This window comes from Nicotiana tabacum, chromosome 23 (assembly GCF_000715075.1).
Source record: "Nicotiana tabacum cultivar K326 chromosome 23, ASM71507v2, whole genome shotgun sequence".
In the NCBI taxonomy this organism is placed as follows: Eukaryota; Viridiplantae; Streptophyta; class Magnoliopsida; order Solanales; family Solanaceae; genus Nicotiana; species Nicotiana tabacum.
The window spans coordinates 137,248,138-137,267,287 of record NC_134102.1 but is presented as its reverse complement, the minus strand read 5'-3'; the positions used below and the strand labels follow the sequence as shown (position 1 = coordinate 137,267,287).

Below are 19,150 nucleotides of genomic sequence, written 5' to 3'. Positions count from 1 at the left end.
TAGTTGATTTTATTTTAGACATAGGGTCTCCACTCCCTAGTTGATATTTTCAGACATAGGGTCTCCATTCCCTAGTCTGCTTTTCCAACATAGGGTCTCCACTCCCTAGTTGATGATTATTTTAGACATAGGGTCTTCACTCCCTAGTCGCTTTTCCAACATAGAGTCTCCACTCCCTAGTTGATATTTTTAGACATAGGGTCTCCACTCCCTAGTCTAGTTTTTCAACATAGGGTCTACACTCCCTAGTTGATTTGATCTTAAATGCATGGTACACCACTCCCCGATATCTTTGCCAATATAGGGTATCCCATTCCCTAACCACATTTTCCTAACATAAGGTATAACAATCCTTAGTTGAGACATCTTTTTGACAATAAAAGAACACTATCCAAAAAAATATGACTTTTTCAGGGTACACCACTCCCGACCTTTTATTGCTTTCAATAAAGAAGTAGTTTAAAATTTTGTTACAATAACTCACGAAATTTTCCTATTGCAAATTGGGGCAGAAAAATTTCGTTTGTTTGTTTGTTTTGGTGTCTGAGTAGGTTTTACCTCGAGTCACAGGGTTCGATATGACCAAAAGAAGAAGTCTCAATTCAGAATAAAAGAAAAAAAAAAAGTGAATCCAAAATGCAAAAGCAATTGAAAAGATGTGGAATGCTCAAGACATTACTGAAGCCACGAGAATTGGAGTCCCGTTTTGATTAGAAGAAGCTATAGAACAATGAACTAGAACCTACAGCTAGCGAGCATCAATATTTATATCAGAGTCTGCATGAAGAACTAGTCAAGACTCAAGATCAAGTTTCTGAAGACTCATAGATATGAATCTTGTAACTCATAACTGATAGGCTTGTTTAGTTTCTTTTTTATTTTGATATAATAGCAGGACCGTGGACCGGAGCCTCGACGAAACTTCACTCGACTCCTCAATTCATCATTCCACCATTCTCCTTGAACTACACGCGACCTGATTCCCCTATAACCCGGGATATGCAGGTTGTCCAAAATCAGGACTCGACTGCACCCTATCTTTTATTTCTTTTCCTTTTGAATAATGGTTTGGTCAAAAATTAATCACATGGCTCACCTAGTTTTTGCCTAAAAACTCTTCATATTTCCAAGCAAAGAGGGGCAACTGTGAGCACCTAATTTTTGACTATATTTGAATTTTTATCACCTTCTACTATGTAAATATTTTCAGAAATTTAATATATATTTTTTAGCTTTGTTACACTTTTATTTATATATATAGGGTAAAAATTAATAATAATTTTAAGGTCAATTATTATTATTAGTATTATTTTTAAATAAAATAAATTAAAAACCAAAAATAAATAAAAATTAATTAATTAATTTTTAAAAAACATATTTCGGATGGGAATTAAAAAATAGGAAAAGTAGAAATATAAAATTAAAAAGTAAAAGTAAAGGTAGGTGGAAATTGTTTAATAAAAAAAGTAAAAGAAAGTAAAAAATTAAAAAAAATAAAAGTAAAAGAATGTGAAAATTTAAAAAATAAAAAGTAAAAGAAAGTTGGAATTAAAAAATAAAAGTAAGAGTAGCTGAAAATTAAAAAAAATAAAAGTAAAATTAGTGGAAAATAAAAAAAGAAAAGTATAAAAGTGGAAATTTAAATATAATAAAAGTAAAAAAAGTAAGAAAACAATTAAAAGTAAAGGAAAGTGGGAAATTATTTTTTATTTTTTTTTAAAAAAATGAGAAGTGGGAATTCTTTTTAATTAAAAAATAAAAAATAAAACAAAATAAAAAAAAATGAAAAAAAATCGATTTTTTTCCTATAAATAGAAGAGAAATGTGAGGAAAAAAGTAAAGAGAAGGAGAAAAAAGAGGGAGGAGGGAATTGAGAGAATTTTGTTTTCTTCTTCTAAGATAAGGAAATTTCTATTCGTGTCATTCTGTCTTCGTCTTTCTTTCGAAAAAATCAGCAGCTTCACCGCCCAAAAACAACCCTTAAACCTCCATAGAACAGCCCTTTTAATACGAGAAACTACCATCCAAACCTAGTCGAAACAATGAGGTTTTTAGTTGAGGTCGTCGGCGAGTTTCGATGCTCCGTTTGAGGTATTGCGTGCGGTCTGAATGTGTTTAAGATTCAAAGCTGTAAAACCGTAAAGTTTCAGATTCAACTTTTGAGGTCAACTCCTTATCTTGTTTTGATTAATGATATGAGTTGTTTCTTTTTTCTTTTGGTGTTCTTTGGTGTTCATTTATATCTTGAATGAATGAAATTATTTTCTGTTAAGCATGCTGCCAAATTTTGAGCTTCCTCTTTGTATATTTATCTTAGTTCATTGGCATGTTCTCTTAAAAAAGGGTTCATCCATGAATGATTCAACGAAATTTGCTAATTAATAAGTGATTTATGATTGTTCATAAAAAAAATCTTATTAAAATGGAAGCTTATGCAAGGTTATGTCTCTGTTTGGTTATTTAGTCCTTCATGTGTTAATAAATGTGCTTTAGTAGTTCCATCTTTGTTTTAAATTAGGCTATCAATTGTCTAAAGTATAGAGTTAAGTTGTTAAACAAGCTTAAATAGAATTATGTCACTGGTGAAGATTCAATTTTTGGGCCTAGACACATGGGTCGTTGAAGGAACTGGGGTTGTGAGGTTACTATAAGCTAATGAAGAAAGTTATTTTATCTTTGAGACCAAAACTTGAAATCTGCTAGGCCCATTAATCTCATACAGTGGCCCCCTTTTGTATTCCTTGAATAATTAATTTAATCTATTTCATGCTTTTCTACAATTACACACTCTTATGGCTTTACAAATCTCCAATTAGTTTAAGACAAATAATTCATAAACATTGTAGCTTGCTTTAGGCACGATTAATAAATTATCGCGACTATGAGTACGGTTCCCATTGTATGGTCACGATACGTAAATCCCAATTCGAGTGTGCATTTCACGTGACTCGACTAGAACTTCAAATAATAATAAAAATAAACATATTGCAAATCGCGGGTACGTTTCACGTGGCGCAATTCGCAATATGTACCAAAACGACAAGTGTACGATATCGTAGCTTGTTCAAAAAAAATAATAACTCCATAAATACTAAAAAGCGGTTAAGTAAATAATTAAAAGCGGTAAAGAGTAAAATGCACAATATGTCTAAAACGTGTAATAAATCAGATAATTAGGCCAAGTATTAATTGCTAAGCGACCGTGCTAAAATCACGGAACTCGGGAGTGCCTCACACCTTCTCCCGGGTTAACAGAATTCCTTGTCCGGTCTTATGTGTTCGCGGACCATAAATAGAGTCAATTTCCTTGATTTGGGATTTTAAAATAAATCAGTGACTTGGGACACCATAATAATTATCCCAAGTGGCGACTCTGAATTAAATAAATAATCTCATTTCGAATAATGTCACTTTAATTGAAAAAATTCCCTACCCTTACCCTCTCGGGAAAAAGGAGGTGTGACAATTAGTAAAAAAAATCAAACAACTGGAGAAAATTGTCTGAATTAAAGTGAACAAACCAAAATAAATACGATGTCTAAATACCATCCGAGAATTGGAGTCACAAGTGCACGAGCTTCTAGAATAATACAAACAAGGGTCTGAATAAAAATAAAGATGTCTGAAAGAAAACACACAGCTAAAATAAAGTAGAAGGGGACCTCAGAGTTGCGAACGTCGTGCAGCTATACCTCAAGTCTTCACTGATAGCTGAATCCGAGAAAAATCTACGGTACGCTGCTGGGACCAACTCCGAAATCTGTACAAGAAGTGCAAAGTGTAGTATGAGTACAACCGACCTAATGTCCTCTATAAGTGCCGAGTCTAACCTCGACGAAGTAGTGACGAGGCTATGGCAGGTCACTTACATTAACATGTACGCAATAATAATAATAATAATAATAATAATAATAATAATAATAATAATAATAATAATAATAATAATAATAATAATAATAATAATAATAATAATAATAATAATAATAATAATAATAATAACAGGAATAGAAGTAAGACAGGTAAATCATATCAATAATCGAAATCATTTCAGCAGTCACAATCAATTATTTCTTTTCTCATTCCGTTGCGGCATGCAACCCGTTCCAACAATATAATTCTTCAATAAATTTTCGTTGCGGCGTGCAACCCGCTCCAACAATATAAACTTAAAATATAATCCATTGCGGCGTGCAACCCGATCCCCCAATATATTCAGTTTTATTTCCGTTGCGGCGTGCAACCTGCTCCAACAATATAATTTAAAACCTCTTAAATATAATAAAAATACTCCAATAAATATCACATTCAGTAAGAAATTATTAGGCAACAAAGCACACAATTTTTATAAATTATTTAGGAAACAAGTAATAAAAAGTAGCAGTTAATTTATGAAAATTAGGGAGAAAATAGGCGATTTAATTTCTAATATACTAAATGTCAAGTAGAAATTAGGTCACATAAGTCAAATAAGTATGTAGCAATTATAGCATAAATTCAAGACATAATATTGGACAAGGAATGTGAGAGAAATAATTTATATAATAATTAACTCATGATTTAAAATAATTTATCAACTTCAGATAAATATGTAAATAATCAATTTGACGACGTATAGGCACTCGTCACCTTGCCTATACATCGTTACACATGAAATTCACGTAACAACTAATTCAATGTGTTATTCACTCAAGTCAAGGTTAACCACAATACTTACCTCGCTTCACAACCAAATACAAGATTCCAATAAACCTTGCTTCGCGAATTAGTGTCTGAAAGCTTCAAATCTAGTCACAAACAATTCAATATACTTAACATGAATCGTAGGAATTAATTCCATATGAAATTGCTAATTTTCCAAATTAAAAATTTGAAATTCATCTAAAAAAATTCACAGTGGGGCCCACATCTCGAATCTCGGAAAAACTTACGAAATCTGAACACCCGTTCCGAGACGAGTCCAACCATACAAAAATTATCAAACTCCGATGTCAAATGGACCTTCACATCCTTAATTTCGTTTTTGGAAAATTTTATGAAAAATTCAATTTTCTTCCATCTAAATTCTAAATAAATGATGAATATAGACATGGATTTATGAAATATAATGAATATATGATAAAGAATACTTGCCCAGTTCGAAATCGTGAACCCCCCCTTTGAAATCGCCCAAATCTGAGACTCAAAACTCAAAAAAATGCGTAAAAATGGCTAACTCCCGATTTTTATGTACTTTGTCCAGTACTTTCGCATATGTGGACTTAAATTTTGCACATGCGAGCTCGCATTTGCGAAGCCAAGCGACCATCCCAGTGACCGCACATGTGCAAGAAATGTCGCACATGCGACTTCACATATGCGTCCAAGTGACCGCAGAAGCGGCTGGCCCATCGTTGAAGCGATTGCGCATCTGCGCAAAAGATCTCTGCAGAAATGAAGCAACATGCCAATACCCGAGTCGCAGAAGCGACACATTTCACGTTGAAGCGGAGCCGAACCTACGCTCCAAGCTTCGCAGGTGCGAAGCACCAGAACCATAACTGCTAATTTTTACAAAAATGATCTGAAACACGTCTGAAACTTACCCGACCCACTCGGGACCTCGTCCAATTATACCAACCAGTCCCGTAACATAACGTGGACTTACTCGGGATCTCAAATCATATCAAACAACGTCAAAATTATAATTCACACCTCGATTCGAACTTTTGAGTTTCAAACATTTTAATTTACATAACTCGTGCCGAAACGTATTAAACGAATCCGGAATGACTTCAAATTTGGCGCACAAGTGATAAATGACATAACAGAGCTATTCAAATTTCCAGAATCGGGTTCGGACCCCGATATCAATAAAGTCAAATCCACAGTCAAACTTTGGAATCTATAAGCTTTCAAACTTTTAATTTTCAACAAATAACGATAACTCAAGCTAGGGACCTCCAAATTAAATTTTGAGCATACGCCTAAGTCCCAAATCATGATACGGACCTACCGAAACTGTCAAAATACTTATCTGGGTCCGTTTGCTCAAAACGTTGACCGAAGTCAACTCAAATGAGTTTTGAAGCACTATTTCACATTTTAATTAAATTTTCACATAAAAACTTTCCAAAAAATTATATGGACTACAAACACAAGTCGAGGAATGCTGAATGGTGATATTTGAGATTTAAGAACATAAAAATAAATATTAAATTTAAAGATGACATTTTGGGTCATCACAAATCATTTATTGGAAAGCAAATAGAGAAAACCTAGAAATATAAATTAAAAAAATAAAATTAATTTTTATTTGACTTGGTTTCAAGAGTTGTCAAAGAGGACATAAAGAAAAACTAAGAAACGAAAAATAGATATGGCATTTATTTATATTGCCACACCAGATTATGAGTAAGTTGAAGGCAACGAAAGCTTTACTGAGGTAAGTCACCAACACTGAAAATAATAAATATGAATATATTTAGACAAAAAAACTAATATATTAACCATGACCACAAAGAAGAAAAAATAAAGAATTTATTACATCAAATACATTATTTATAAAAAAATGGTTAAGGTAGAATCAAATAGTTTGTTATATACATATCTATTTTGAAGAAAAACACACAATCATATTATTAGAGAAATTTTGTACTTTATGCTTATTTCTCAATGCATTTACCCCCAAACAAAAAAGAGGGATGAACCAAAGTAAAAAAATTAATAGCTCAAAATGTCAATTTAAAGTCACACGGCCTTTTTACTTTTCAATCATATAATATTATGTGTGAAAAATATAAACTCATTCTAATAGATATTATTAGGTATAATTTCTCCAAATTTTCAGCATAACCATACTCATTAATTAAACATCATATTTTAAAAATTCTTATGATAAGACACTTAACTAATACATCAAGTTCGAATACCTAATTTTAGAGTAAATGAAGAGGTTATTGTTATAATCTTCTATAAATTAATTTCTTTACCTCAAGTATATTCTGCTAAATAATCTAAGAAAATAGATAATCGCACAATTGCGATAAGTTTGAGGCAAATCCAAAATCACAAGAAATTGATTTCTCTGGGTCTCGACTTTCTGTCACTACTCTCCATCTTCATGCTAAAGTAAAACCTTACAAGAAGAAAAATAAATATTAATCAAGCTTTTAATCGAACCCTACTTCAATTAGGACTTTTTCATAACCATTAGGTTGATAAGCTTGAATTGTCCTCAACCTCAATAATTTCTCTCATTGGCTTGCAATATTTGAGCTTGCCTTTTCAAATTATTTTCTTAGAGAAGCGTAAAGCTTATATAAGAGTTGAAATATTATTGTGAATAACATAGAATATACATCAACACCTTGTGCTTCTCTCTAGCGGTTTATTCAGCACATATGGAAAAGTTATAAATATGGAATTTGGTAAATTAAATATGGCGTAATTTCTTCTTTTATCGAGTTAACTAAATAGAATTAGCATACATTATTTCAGGAACTTCTACGATATTATAATTTATATTTAGTAGCTAAAACATATTATTGTGTAATTTTTAAAATTTTGTTCCCGTTGATAGTAGGATACACCTAAAAACTAGTACATTTAATAGGCAATTAGGTATTAGCATCAAGTCTTGCTCGAGTGAAAAATAAAATGAGCATCAGAAAATTGTTAAAAAAGGTTGTCAGAAGTGGGATTTGAACCCACGCCCTCTTTCGAAGACCAGAACTTGAGTCTGGCGCCTTAGACCACTCGGCCATCCTGACTTGTTGTTAAGATATGCACATACAATTATTATACCTTTGCATATTCATGTTTTATAAATTCACAAAAAAATCTATTGCATGGAATTTTTGAGTTGAAATAAAATTTATAAAACGCAAGTTTCCCTATTGCCCCAAACCTCGCTTGTAAAAAATTACTGGCTTCTTGTTGTTGTAAGTTTCCCTATTGTGCTAAGAGTGGTATATATGATACTAGTATTTTTGCTCCCATTAACTTAAAATTTCAGAATTCGATCCGAGGTTCCTTCTTATTATCCATTTTATATTTAACTCTGATAAGGTGTACGTACATACTATCATCCTAAAACCCTACTTGTAGAATTGCACTGAATTTATTATTGTTATTGCGGTTGTATTTAACTATGCTGCAAACAACTAGGCAATGGGCGATTTACATATATAAAATATTTGAACTTATTAAAAAATGGTCTTCTTTAATTTTGTGGATTAATATCTAGACTCATTACAATAAATTTGTAAAAGAACCCAAAGAAAGTGAATACTTTATAACTTATTATATTCTATTCAGGTAATATATGTTGTTTGCTTTGTGGTTTGAACTTTGAACAAGTTTGTTGTTAGCAACTTACAATATTTCGCTTGATATACTCATGCTTTGTTACATGTATGCAAGTAGCTTGAATTCTACCTTCTAAATTAAGTACTCGGATCCCTTCGTTCACTTTTACTTATCCACTATATTGAAAATATATTTTCACTTTTATTTGTCTATTTTAGTAAATAAAGAGAAAGACGATTTTTTTATTTTATTTTATGTTTTACTCTTATCATTAACTACTAACTTTACAAATAATATTTTAAGATTTTTTGAGATATTATTATTATGGATAAAATTATAAAATACTTTATTTTTTTTAACGGGAGTAGAAAATCAATAATGAACAATTAGAAGTGAACGGAGGGAATACTTACTAATTGATGGCTTATTATCAGCCAAAATATATTAATTTCTTTCTTCTGTTTCTTTTCCTTTAAATTTAGTTTTCCATGTTTTGCATGTAAGTTTATGCAATTCTCATCAGAGAATCAATCTTTCTCGAAAGATGAAAGATCCTTTTCTTATAAAAAAAAAATAAAAAATCATCCCCACCCTCCTTTCTCATTCGGAAAATTAAAATGACACGTCGTTTCAAGTCACATGACATATTTTTTTTAAAAAGAATATATTATTTATTATTTAGAAATAATTAGACAAGAGTGAGTTGCTCTAGTGGTGAACACCTTTCACTTCTGACCAAGAGATTGTATGTTCGAGTCACCCAAGAGCAAGGTGAGGAGTTCTTGGAAGGAGGGAGCCAAGAGTCTATCGGAAACAGTCTGTCTACCCCAGAGTAGGGGTAAGGTCTTCGTACACACTATCCTCTCCAGACCCCACTAGTGGGATTATACTAGGTTTATTTGTATTTAAAAATAATTAAATTGAAAATTTTTAATATTAATTTTAATTAGAAAATTTATAGGCACATAAATATATATAATTTATTTTATATCATAAGTTTAAATTCTTTATTTTTATTTTTTAATTTTATGCCTAAATAAATAGTGTCTTATAAATTGAGATGAAGGAGTAGTATCAACATATAGACAAAGTAAAACCACCTGATTCCACAAAGTTGTCCCAAATTCAACGTATACGTGCCAAAAATAAAGATGTCTCTTATCTTCTTTTTTTTCCGTAAGATATTTGTCAATCCTCTTGCTACGATATATACAAAAGATAAGGGGCAATCACGCCATTTCGTACAAATCTAAGGCTCTTTTTGTAAAATTAAACCTGCTAATCTTGTCCTAACTGAAATTTGATTGGCTAACCATTTCGGCAACATCAGGCACAGCCACGGTTGAATTTAATTTTGTTGCATAGTACCAAGTACAGCGTTCTGACCATTTTATCACAAAGTCCAGAATAATAATACTACTAGAAGATTCTCTGTTTCGCATCCCTACCATAATCACCTGCGACCCAATGCACCCATCGAGTCACACAAGGTCAAACTTTTATTAAGATAGAGTTATTCAATACTTGGTATAAACATATGTAGCAAAAAATAATTTCCTAAAAATATGTTGAGATACAAAATGTGACCTTAAGACAATTTTAAGGTCTGTTTATTTGTTGATGCAGGGCTACATGTTGACATGAAGAAGGCAATTATTAGTTTATAACCGTTATTTTCTCTATGCTCGTGGATCCTTGATTCAATTCTCAGGGAAGAGTATAATTGCTTAAGCGTTTTGTAATAAATTTTTTTTTTATAAAAATACGATTTACAGTATTTTGAAAGAAAATACATATTTTCTCTTATGCGAAAGATGGAAGTTAAAAAAAACCTAAAAATGACTTAAGACCATAGATGTAAAACATGAAGTTAGTTAGCACATGTCTTTTGATTTAGATCAAATTATTTTTGTAAATTTGATTATAAATAATGTAGTACATTCTTTTGGTCATATTATATTATATCCTTAATCCTTAATGAATTAATAGAAATTTGTTACGGGGAGAAATTTTTTAAGAGAATATAAAAACAGTAGCAAATTGCGCTGTTTGGCTTTGTGTTACAACGGTCTCAATCGTAGATAATTCCTGCCTTATATTTATCTACAAATACTCACACGTCAGGACCCGAAGCCTGAAAAAGCGGGAACTGAAAATACAGACTTCAGTCTCTCTAACCACCTTTATCTCCTTTCTCATTTCTTTCCCCGTTTATTCTCCGCCGTGAACCACCGCTACTCCGCCACCGGTAATCTACAAAATCTTCACTGTTTCGATATCCATCCGTATTGTTCACCATATTATATAGTAGTTAATACGTTATACGCAGTGTATAGGAGAAATATAGCAGTTTTTCTTTTATCAGCGCAAACACGTTATATTCAGTGAGGAATCTGCACGCACGTAGCAAAAAACAGAGTGCGAGAAAAGTTGATCGTAGCGCGTTCTGTTACGAGTGATCTTTGAGAAGAAAACTGATCTATATTCATACTGAGAAAAGTGTTGGAATATTCCAACTTTTGTTAAAAAATATTTGAATTTCTGTTTGTTTTACCAAACCTTGCGGTAAAGGTTGTGTCGATTTCCACGATTTTAAGCACTCTCGGCTCCAAATCTGAGTTTAATCCATTGAAAAGTCGTGATTTGCTCTTCATTTTGAGAAACGAGTTGTTTTGTAAATTTACCAAGGCTTACGGTAAAGTTTGTGTCGATTTCAGCGATTTTAAGCACTTACGGGTCCAAATCTGAGTATAATAAATATCCTCTTTTCATCCAATATCGGAAAATCGTGATTTTTTCTTCATTGCGAGAGGGAACAACACTACTCATTGTTTTGTTGGCGGTGCTGACGTGTACTCTGTTTTGCACTTTCTGGAGAAAATTTTATTTTGAGTATATATAAGCGATGGAACAGAAGAATATGTTGTTGTCAGCTTTGGGAGTGGGGATAGGAGTTGGAGTTGGGATTGGATTGGCTTCAGGGCAGACGATTAGCAGATGGACTGGTGGATCCGCCTCCAATGTTATTACACCTCTGATAATGGAGCAAGAGATGCTCAACCTCATTGCTAATGGCAAAGATAGTAAAGTCACCTTCGATGAGTTTCCATACTACCTAAGGTAATCACAACAAGGAAAAACAAACACTGCGTGAAACCTTTTCTTTCTTTGCCTTCTTTGCTTCATTTATATCTGTTATACTCTTTAATGTTATATCTGAAAAACAGTAAGTAGGAATTTCTTTCGAGTTTAACTAACCTGGTTAAAATTCATTGATAGTGTAAAAAAATCTTTACATTGTCACCGTATATATAAATTTTTTAATAAACATTAATTTGGTAATTTGGTAAACTTGATAAGTATTAATTGGTAATCTCGTAAAATTGTAACTAACTTGATATCACAGATTAAAACTCACTGATAGTGTAAAACTTTTACACGATTAGTTTATATAACATTAATCCCTTTTCTTCTGGAAATGTATTATTGAAGACATTGTTCGTGTGTTTTGAGTGAGTGCAAAGTGCGGATTTGTTGGAAGGTTTAGCAAAAATAGTACTATGTGGCACTTTTAGTGGCCTTTGAGACTAACACTGTTCTTGGATTCGGAAGTAGTAGCCCTACTTGTTAGTACCTTCAGGCTATCAGAATTCATAATGAATGTTCACCTTGGAATTTTACACTGCATGCTGGCTTTCTTTTCAGTATGTTACCATCATGATCAAAGAAAGGAAATTTGAAGATTGTTTCTTGGTATTGCACTCTTAATGATTTGAATGTTGGACCTGGATTTGCTTGTGAAAGAGGTCCATTGTTTAGTTAGATTAATGACCTGTGTTTTAAACATTGAGAAATAAGCTGAACTGTATAGTGTCTCATATGTCATGCATCCTTTTTTTACAATAGCTGCTTGTTGCAGGAAGATGTGAACTCCCACCCACCCCACCCCACCCCACCCCCCACCCCAAATGAAAATTTATGCTAATTTTAAATTAGGAAATAGAAGTGTTTCTACTTGCTGCTTAATAGAATGAAAAGCATTTGTACTTGCAATCAAGACCTTGTTTGTTGTGGACGAGTTAAGTGCTTTTTACAATCAGCTGTGTGGTTAAGGCTCTTTTTTCCTTTTTTGAGTGGTTTCCATTTTCACTCAGAGGGTGGACTTTATGCTTCATTGTCGAACTTTGGCATTGCAAAGAACTCTTTTCTTTCATCCCCCTAACTGGAGACGTTTTGCTTCTTTGCTTGGTTCGACCAACAATATCTGCCACTTTGGCATTTTCTGAGTGACTTGACTTAGTAAGAGCGCTGCAACGTACTGATTTTTAAAAATCTATCATATGACAGCGAGCAAACAAGGGTGTTGCTGACAAGTGCATCTTTTGTTCATTTGACAAATGCTGACTTTGCTAAGCATACTCGCAACCTCTCCCCTGCTAGTCGAACAATTTTGCTGTCAGGGCCTGCTGGTTAGTTTTTGCATACCAAATGCTGGATCTGGCTTGAGTTTTACGTTTGTTACCCATTCATTTTCTATTTAGTCATGATGCTTCACATTTTCCAGAACTTTATCAACAAATGCTTGCCAAGGCATTGGCTCATTACTTTAATGCCAAGTTATTGCTACTGGATGTAACTGATTTTTCACTGAAGGTATGTGAATAAAGAGCTTGGATTCACCTTTTTTTCTCCATCTGCTAAGTATTCTGATGACGAGTCTTCTACAGATGCAAAGCAAATATGGAGGAGCATGCAAAGAATATGTAAGTCAAAACTCTACATCTTCTCACTTCTCCTATGGCTAACTTTCCTCTAGAACATGTCCATCTGTCTGCAGAAATTGATTTTTTCTTATACTAAGATGTTGATGCATAAAATAAAATCTGTATTGAATGTTGATAACTTTGATTATTGCAGTATTTTAAAAGGTCTATATCGGAGACAACATTGGGGCGAATGTCTGGAATGTTTGGATCCTTTTCCTTGCTTCAGCCTAAGGAGGAAAACAAAGGTATGAACTAGATCACCCCTGCAGGGAAAAATACCAAGTTCCTAGGAAGCTGGGAGTTCTGTGCAATGAAGAAACAAAATAAACTAGATTATAAGTTCTCGTTTTTTTTCCACAAAACAACTACGTCTCCTAAGAAGCTGAGTCTGTGCAATGTTGATACAAAATAAAGTAGATTATAAGTTTTGATAACGAATTTTGAGCACTTTTTAGCTTCACCGAGTAAAGCTTCTTCTTATTTTAAACACGTCTAAGTAAATTTATGCAAATTGTAGAACAGCATAGAGTATTTGAAGCAAAATATGAAGCATTGAATGATTCTTTGTACTGCATGTGCAAGTGGGTTGAGATTTTGCAACTTGATACTTTTAGTATGTTGGTGTGGATTGTTTTGGTTTACCTGCTTAGATTTTGCAATTTGATGCTACATACTTTATTCTTCATTTTCTTGTTTTTGTTACAAATGCATGTAAATTCATTGCTGCAGGCACATTGCGTAGACAAAGCAGTGGAGTAGATATTGGATCAAAGTATAACATCTCTTTTATCCTTTGAATATATTAGTCTCACTTATTTTTCTTCCCTTTTTTTTTCTCGATCATGTTCTGATTGTTCTTTCCTGATATGTTTGCAGAGATGGGTTGTTAAAAGCTACAAATTTGCGTAGGAATGCATCTGCCTCGGCCAATTTGGATAATTTAACTTCATATGGCACATCAGGAAACCCAGGTTTTGACTTGCATCAGTCATGAGATTGCTCTTCTTGAAGCTTACTGAACTAGTTTAATTGCCTTGATCCTTTGAATTGTGGCCTAAGCATTATGTTATAGTGTTATACATAGCTAATGTTTCATCATATGTCTACTAGGGTGTCCTTTTTGCTTCTCTTTTTCCCTTTTTCTGGGGTGAGGAGGTGTACTTTGCTTAAAAAGCAGTTTGACTGTAATTGATTCCCCAACTATCTCTTCTCCAAGCTGGCTTAAATTCTTCTACTTTTTTGTTTAAATGGCGAGATCTCAGGGGTAGAGTTTTGTTAGGTGCTGAGACCTTGTGTGTGGCTAATTATAGTTCTTAAAGGCAAGTATAAGCCAATGAAACAATTCTGTATTTTTCTCTTAATTTACACATGAAATTCTTTAGAGAACTATGAAGTGCTTATTCTTACCTTGAAGTAGGCAGAGATGCTAACCGGCTTGTTAGCTGGGACTTGACTTGCCGATCAGTGATTGAATGTGATTCATTATTTTCCTTTGAGGGTCTACCTAGACTGGATTTATGCTCCTCCTGAATGGACAAAAATGTGGTCTTTCATGGAAGAGTTTGTAGGATTCTTTTTTGAGATAGAATTTATAGATCCACTTAAGCTTCAACTACTTTATTCTTTCACAGCTCCACTTGCGCGCAACAGTAGCTGGTCTTTTGATGAGAAGCTTCTTATACAGACCTTATACAAGGTATTCATTTAAGTTCTATACGTCCCACAATTTTTGTTTATAGTCGTTTTTGAATAATCAAGTATAGATGGTCCTTTATAGCCATTGCCTGATTTTTCCCTATTATATGTATCGGACTAAGATTGCTGACTCCACTTACAGGTTCTTGTCAAAGTATCAAAAAGCAGTCCCATAGTTCTGTATCTAAGGGATGTCGAGAAGGTCCTTTGTAGATCAGAAAAGATATATGTGTTGTTCCAGAAAATGCTGAAGAAATTGTCTGGAGCTATTCTACTCCTTGGTTCAAGAATTGTGGACCCTGGAAATGATTATAGGGAAATAGATGAAAGGCTTTCCTCAATATTTCCCTATAACCTTGAAATTAAACCCCCAGAAGATGAAACTCATCTTGTTAGTTGGAAGTCTCAGCTAGAAGAGGATATGAAGATGATCCAGTTTCAGGACAACAGAAATCACATAATGGAAGTACTTTCTGCTAATGATATTGAATGTGAAGATCTAGGTTCAATTTGTATGTCAGACACAATAGTCCTAAGTAACTATATAGAAGAAATTGTGGTATCAGCAATCTCGTACCATCTGATGAACACAAAGGACCCTGAATACAGAAATGGGAAGCTTGTTATTTCATCTTCAAGGTCCTTCTTACGCTCCTGTTTTCTCCCTTTTTATAATGATAAGTGTAAAATCTTGCTGAATTCCTGACTTTGAAAAACAACAGCTTGTCCCATGGATTGGGCATATTTCAGGAAGGAAAATCTTCTGGGAAGGATACCTTAAAGCTCGAAGCACAAGTTGAAACGTCGAAGGTAGGATAAATTTGGTTTCTGTTTCAGAAGTTTGACGGAATTTTGAAATAGTAGGTTTAAGAGTTTGAGTTATTTTCACTCGTTGTAGGATGCTCAGGGCCGAGAAACCAGTATTACAAAACCAGAAGCCAAAGCTGAAGGTATCCTACCAGAAAGCAAAGGTGAAGCTGAAGCTCCTGCTCCATCGGTGAAGGATGGCAACATTTCAACCTCAACGCCTAAAGCTCCTGTGAGTTGGCATTCTGATTATTCCACTCTGCCAGAAAATAAGAGAAGCAATACATTTTAATAACTAATGATTTGATGAATACAAGGTATACCTATTTATAGGTGTTAATCACAAGAAGCATCTGATATTTGTTAATGTGGGAGAAAATGTTACGTACTTTCCTACTTCTTTTTTAACTTACTGTAATATGGGAGCCTGAAGATTTTTTAATTATACCAGGAAGTTCCTCCAGACAATGAATTCGAGAAGCGCATAAGGCCTGAAGTCATACCAGCAAGTGAAATTGGTGTGACATTTGCTGATATTGGTGCCTTGGATGAACTCAAAGAATCTCTTCAGGAATTGGTGATGTTGCCACTGAGGAGGCCGGACCTATTCAAAGGTGGACTTTTGAAGCCATGCAGAGGAATACTTCTATTTGGGCCCCCCGGCACAGGGAAGACTATGTTGGCTAAGGCCATTGCCAGTGAAGCTGGAGCAAGTTTCATCAATGTCTCTATGTCTACAATTACTTCAAAATGGTTTGGAGAAGATGAGAAAAATGTCCGTGCCTTATTCACTCTTGCAGCTAAGGTCTCTCCCACTATTATATTTGTGGATGAGGTTGACAGCATGCTTGGACAGAGATCTCGTGCTGGGGAGCATGAAGCTATGCGGAAAATAAAGAATGAGTTCATGACCCATTGGGATGGGTTACTGACAAAAGCAGGTGAAAGAATTCTTGTTCTTGCTGCTACCAATAGGCCATTTGACCTTGATGAAGCAATTATTAGGCGTTTTGAGAGAAGGTAACATCTGATCTGCCACTGATGTACTTTTTCTTCTAAACTTGAAGTATGATGAATATCAGTCTGGCAAATCCAGCTTCCAGGAGCTTATATAAAAAGTTGAGCTTTGTTAAGAACCGAAATCATATTTTGGTAATATATTTTAGGAGTATATGAATTGGATATCTCCTATATTGTTATTGACATTGGGAGAGTTTTTAGTGTTTAAGTACTTAACACTACATTCTTTTTCTGTTTTAGATGTCGAATAGTAATCATCCTCTCTCTTAAATGCAGAATTATGGTTGGTTTACCATCAACAGAGAATAGGGAGTTGATCTTGAAGACATTGTTGGCCAAAGAGAAAGTTGATGACGGATTGGACTTCAAGGAGCTGGCAACAATGACTGAAGGATACTCTGGAAGTGATCTCAAGGTTGTATATCTTGTTTCTGATTTTCATATTCCTTAAACCTCACCAACTAAGAAATATGTGGCAATGCTTGGGACAGAATCTGTGCACTACTGCTGCATACCGGCCAGTGAGAGAGTTGATACAGCAAGAAAGACTCAAAGACCTAGTACGTGCCTTGTCTTCCTTGACCAGTTTATATTTCTAACTGCTTCTAGCTTTTTCCTGCATTTACTGTTCTAATCTCTCCTATTAATGAACTTCAACTTCTGCAGGAGAAGAAGCGGAGAGCTGAGGAAGCTAAGAGTGCTGGAGTTGCTCCACCTGCAGGTGAAGTTACGGAGGATAAGGTGATCACTATCCGGCCTTTGAATATGGAAGACTTCAAAGAAGCCAAAAATCAGGTAAAAGGAAAATTCTCAAAATTCAGCTTAAGCTTATGAATAGATGAATGACAGAGCAAGAAGGATACAACTCTGACTAGGTAAAGATTGGAGAACTTGAAGTACGTAACCTGAGAAACCAAATCGGTGAAACAATAGCACCAACTTGCCAATGACGAGTAATTATCAATTAAGATACTTATTGAACTCCAGGTGTTATAAAGTGAAAAATTGCCAATTTCTAAACCACAAACGACTACAATGGAGAGCTTGTGGGGAGGGAGAGTTAAAATTGGATCTTGAGTTCAAGGATCTGATTTTTTAGCCAAACGGATTGTTAGGATAAGGTCAATTTCAGCAGGTGTAGAAGCTTTTTCTGAAGTATACATTTATTAGATCAGTTACAAATGGTTCTCAATAGGCATCTGCAAAAATGAATTCCTATTGATGGTTATTACGTCAAAGATGAGTATATTAGTAAGCAGTTCCACCAATGATAACCTAAAGAAACACAGTTTTTTAAAAAGAAGGAAATATGCATGAGAGACTAGTCACTACAGTAAAAGCTTCCAGATTTCCATGTGAGAATGAAAATTGTATAATAGTTCAAACAAGATTTCAAGGAGTGCTCTTCTTAATAAGGTCCGACTTTGCCCTTTAACCTTGTGTGTCCGTTTACTCAATCAGTTTCATACCATATTTATGACTGCAGCTTCCGGGGACAACTTATTATTAGCACAACTTGATTTCATTGCGTCTTTTTTTGTTTCTGTGTAACAGGTTGCAGCTAGCTTTGCGGCTGGAGGGTCTATAATGAGTGAGCTAAAGCAATGGAATGAGTTATATGGGGAAGGAGGATCAAGGAAAAAGGAGCAGTTATCTTACTTCCTGTAGGATAGATATAATTTCCTCTTCCTGCACCCTTCTCGACCTGCCAAGCAGTTCGGTTTCTTCAGAAACTCGAAATGCTAACACAAGAAAGTTGATGTTAAGAGGTGATGATAGCAACTTAATTAGTCTAGCTGAAATTGTTGTTGTAGGTTTGAAATTGTTGTTTTGTTGTTTCTGTATGTAATATTAACCTGTACACGTCAAAAGGTACTGTATTGGTTGTTTCCTTTTTAACACCAAAGGAAAAGTAGGAGGAAGAGACTTGAGTAGTCTTTTTCTTTCCCTTATTTGTAAGGAAACCAACCGCTCCTACCTTTTATTTGCAATGTAATGATACCGGCAATGGATTTGATGTGTGGATTGAAGGGAATTCTTTAGATAGCTTCCTTTATGTGCCATGTATTTTCTGCAATTATTTGCTGATAGAAGACGTAAAATCCACATTCCCCCCCCCCCCCCCCACACACACACACACACACATTCATCAGTTGTAAACTGAGGAATCTCTAAAAGCTCATGACATTTTTTTCCGCTTTATGTTTTCTCCAATACAATAATCAGATCAAGCCTTCTATATACCACATTAACTACCTTGTCAAAGTAAAATTCGCAGACGGCGACTATATCCGTTTTTCACTTAATTACTGAAACATTTCCGGCGCTGACAAACGACCAGGTCGAGGCATCAATTTGAATGTGCGAAAAAGGTCCAAATATGCTATTGTACTATATTAAATTGAGCACATTTGCCCTTCTTTAATATTTTAGCTCAAGAATGCCCTTAGCGTCACATAGTTGGTCCATATATACCCTTAGAGTTATACAGTTTTCAAAACGGAATCCACCCAAATTAATTAGTTCTTACGTTAATTATATTAAAGTGTATTACAAACACTATTTCCTTTTTTTTA

At 34.1% G+C, this 19,150-nt stretch overlaps 1 protein-coding gene and 1 non-coding gene across 2 annotated transcripts; one reads left to right on the top strand and one right to left on the bottom strand.

The window, feature by feature from the left end:
- Positions 1 to 7,664: 7,664 nt before the first annotated feature.
- Positions 7,665 to 7,748, bottom strand: TRNAL-CAA (transfer RNA leucine (anticodon CAA)). Its single transcript has one exon. It is a non-coding gene; the product is annotated as a tRNA-Leu (tRNA).
- A 2,674-nt stretch (positions 7,749 to 10,422) lies between these two features.
- Positions 10,423 to 18,620, top strand: LOC107821892 (uncharacterized). Its single transcript, XM_016648347.2, has 16 exons — positions 10,423 to 11,406; positions 12,634 to 12,755; positions 12,851 to 12,939; positions 13,014 to 13,049; positions 13,204 to 13,297; positions 13,782 to 13,824; positions 13,929 to 14,023; positions 14,684 to 14,748; positions 14,890 to 15,386; positions 15,470 to 15,557; positions 15,646 to 15,786; positions 16,006 to 16,574; positions 16,851 to 16,989; positions 17,066 to 17,134; positions 17,241 to 17,369; positions 18,129 to 18,620. The coding sequence occupies exons 1-16, from the start codon at positions 11,192 to 11,194 to the stop codon at positions 18,240 to 18,242; spliced, it is 2,505 nt and encodes an 834-aa protein (XP_016503833.2). The 5' UTR covers positions 10,423 to 11,191; the 3' UTR covers positions 18,243 to 18,620.
- Positions 18,621 to 19,150: the final 530 nt, after the last annotated feature.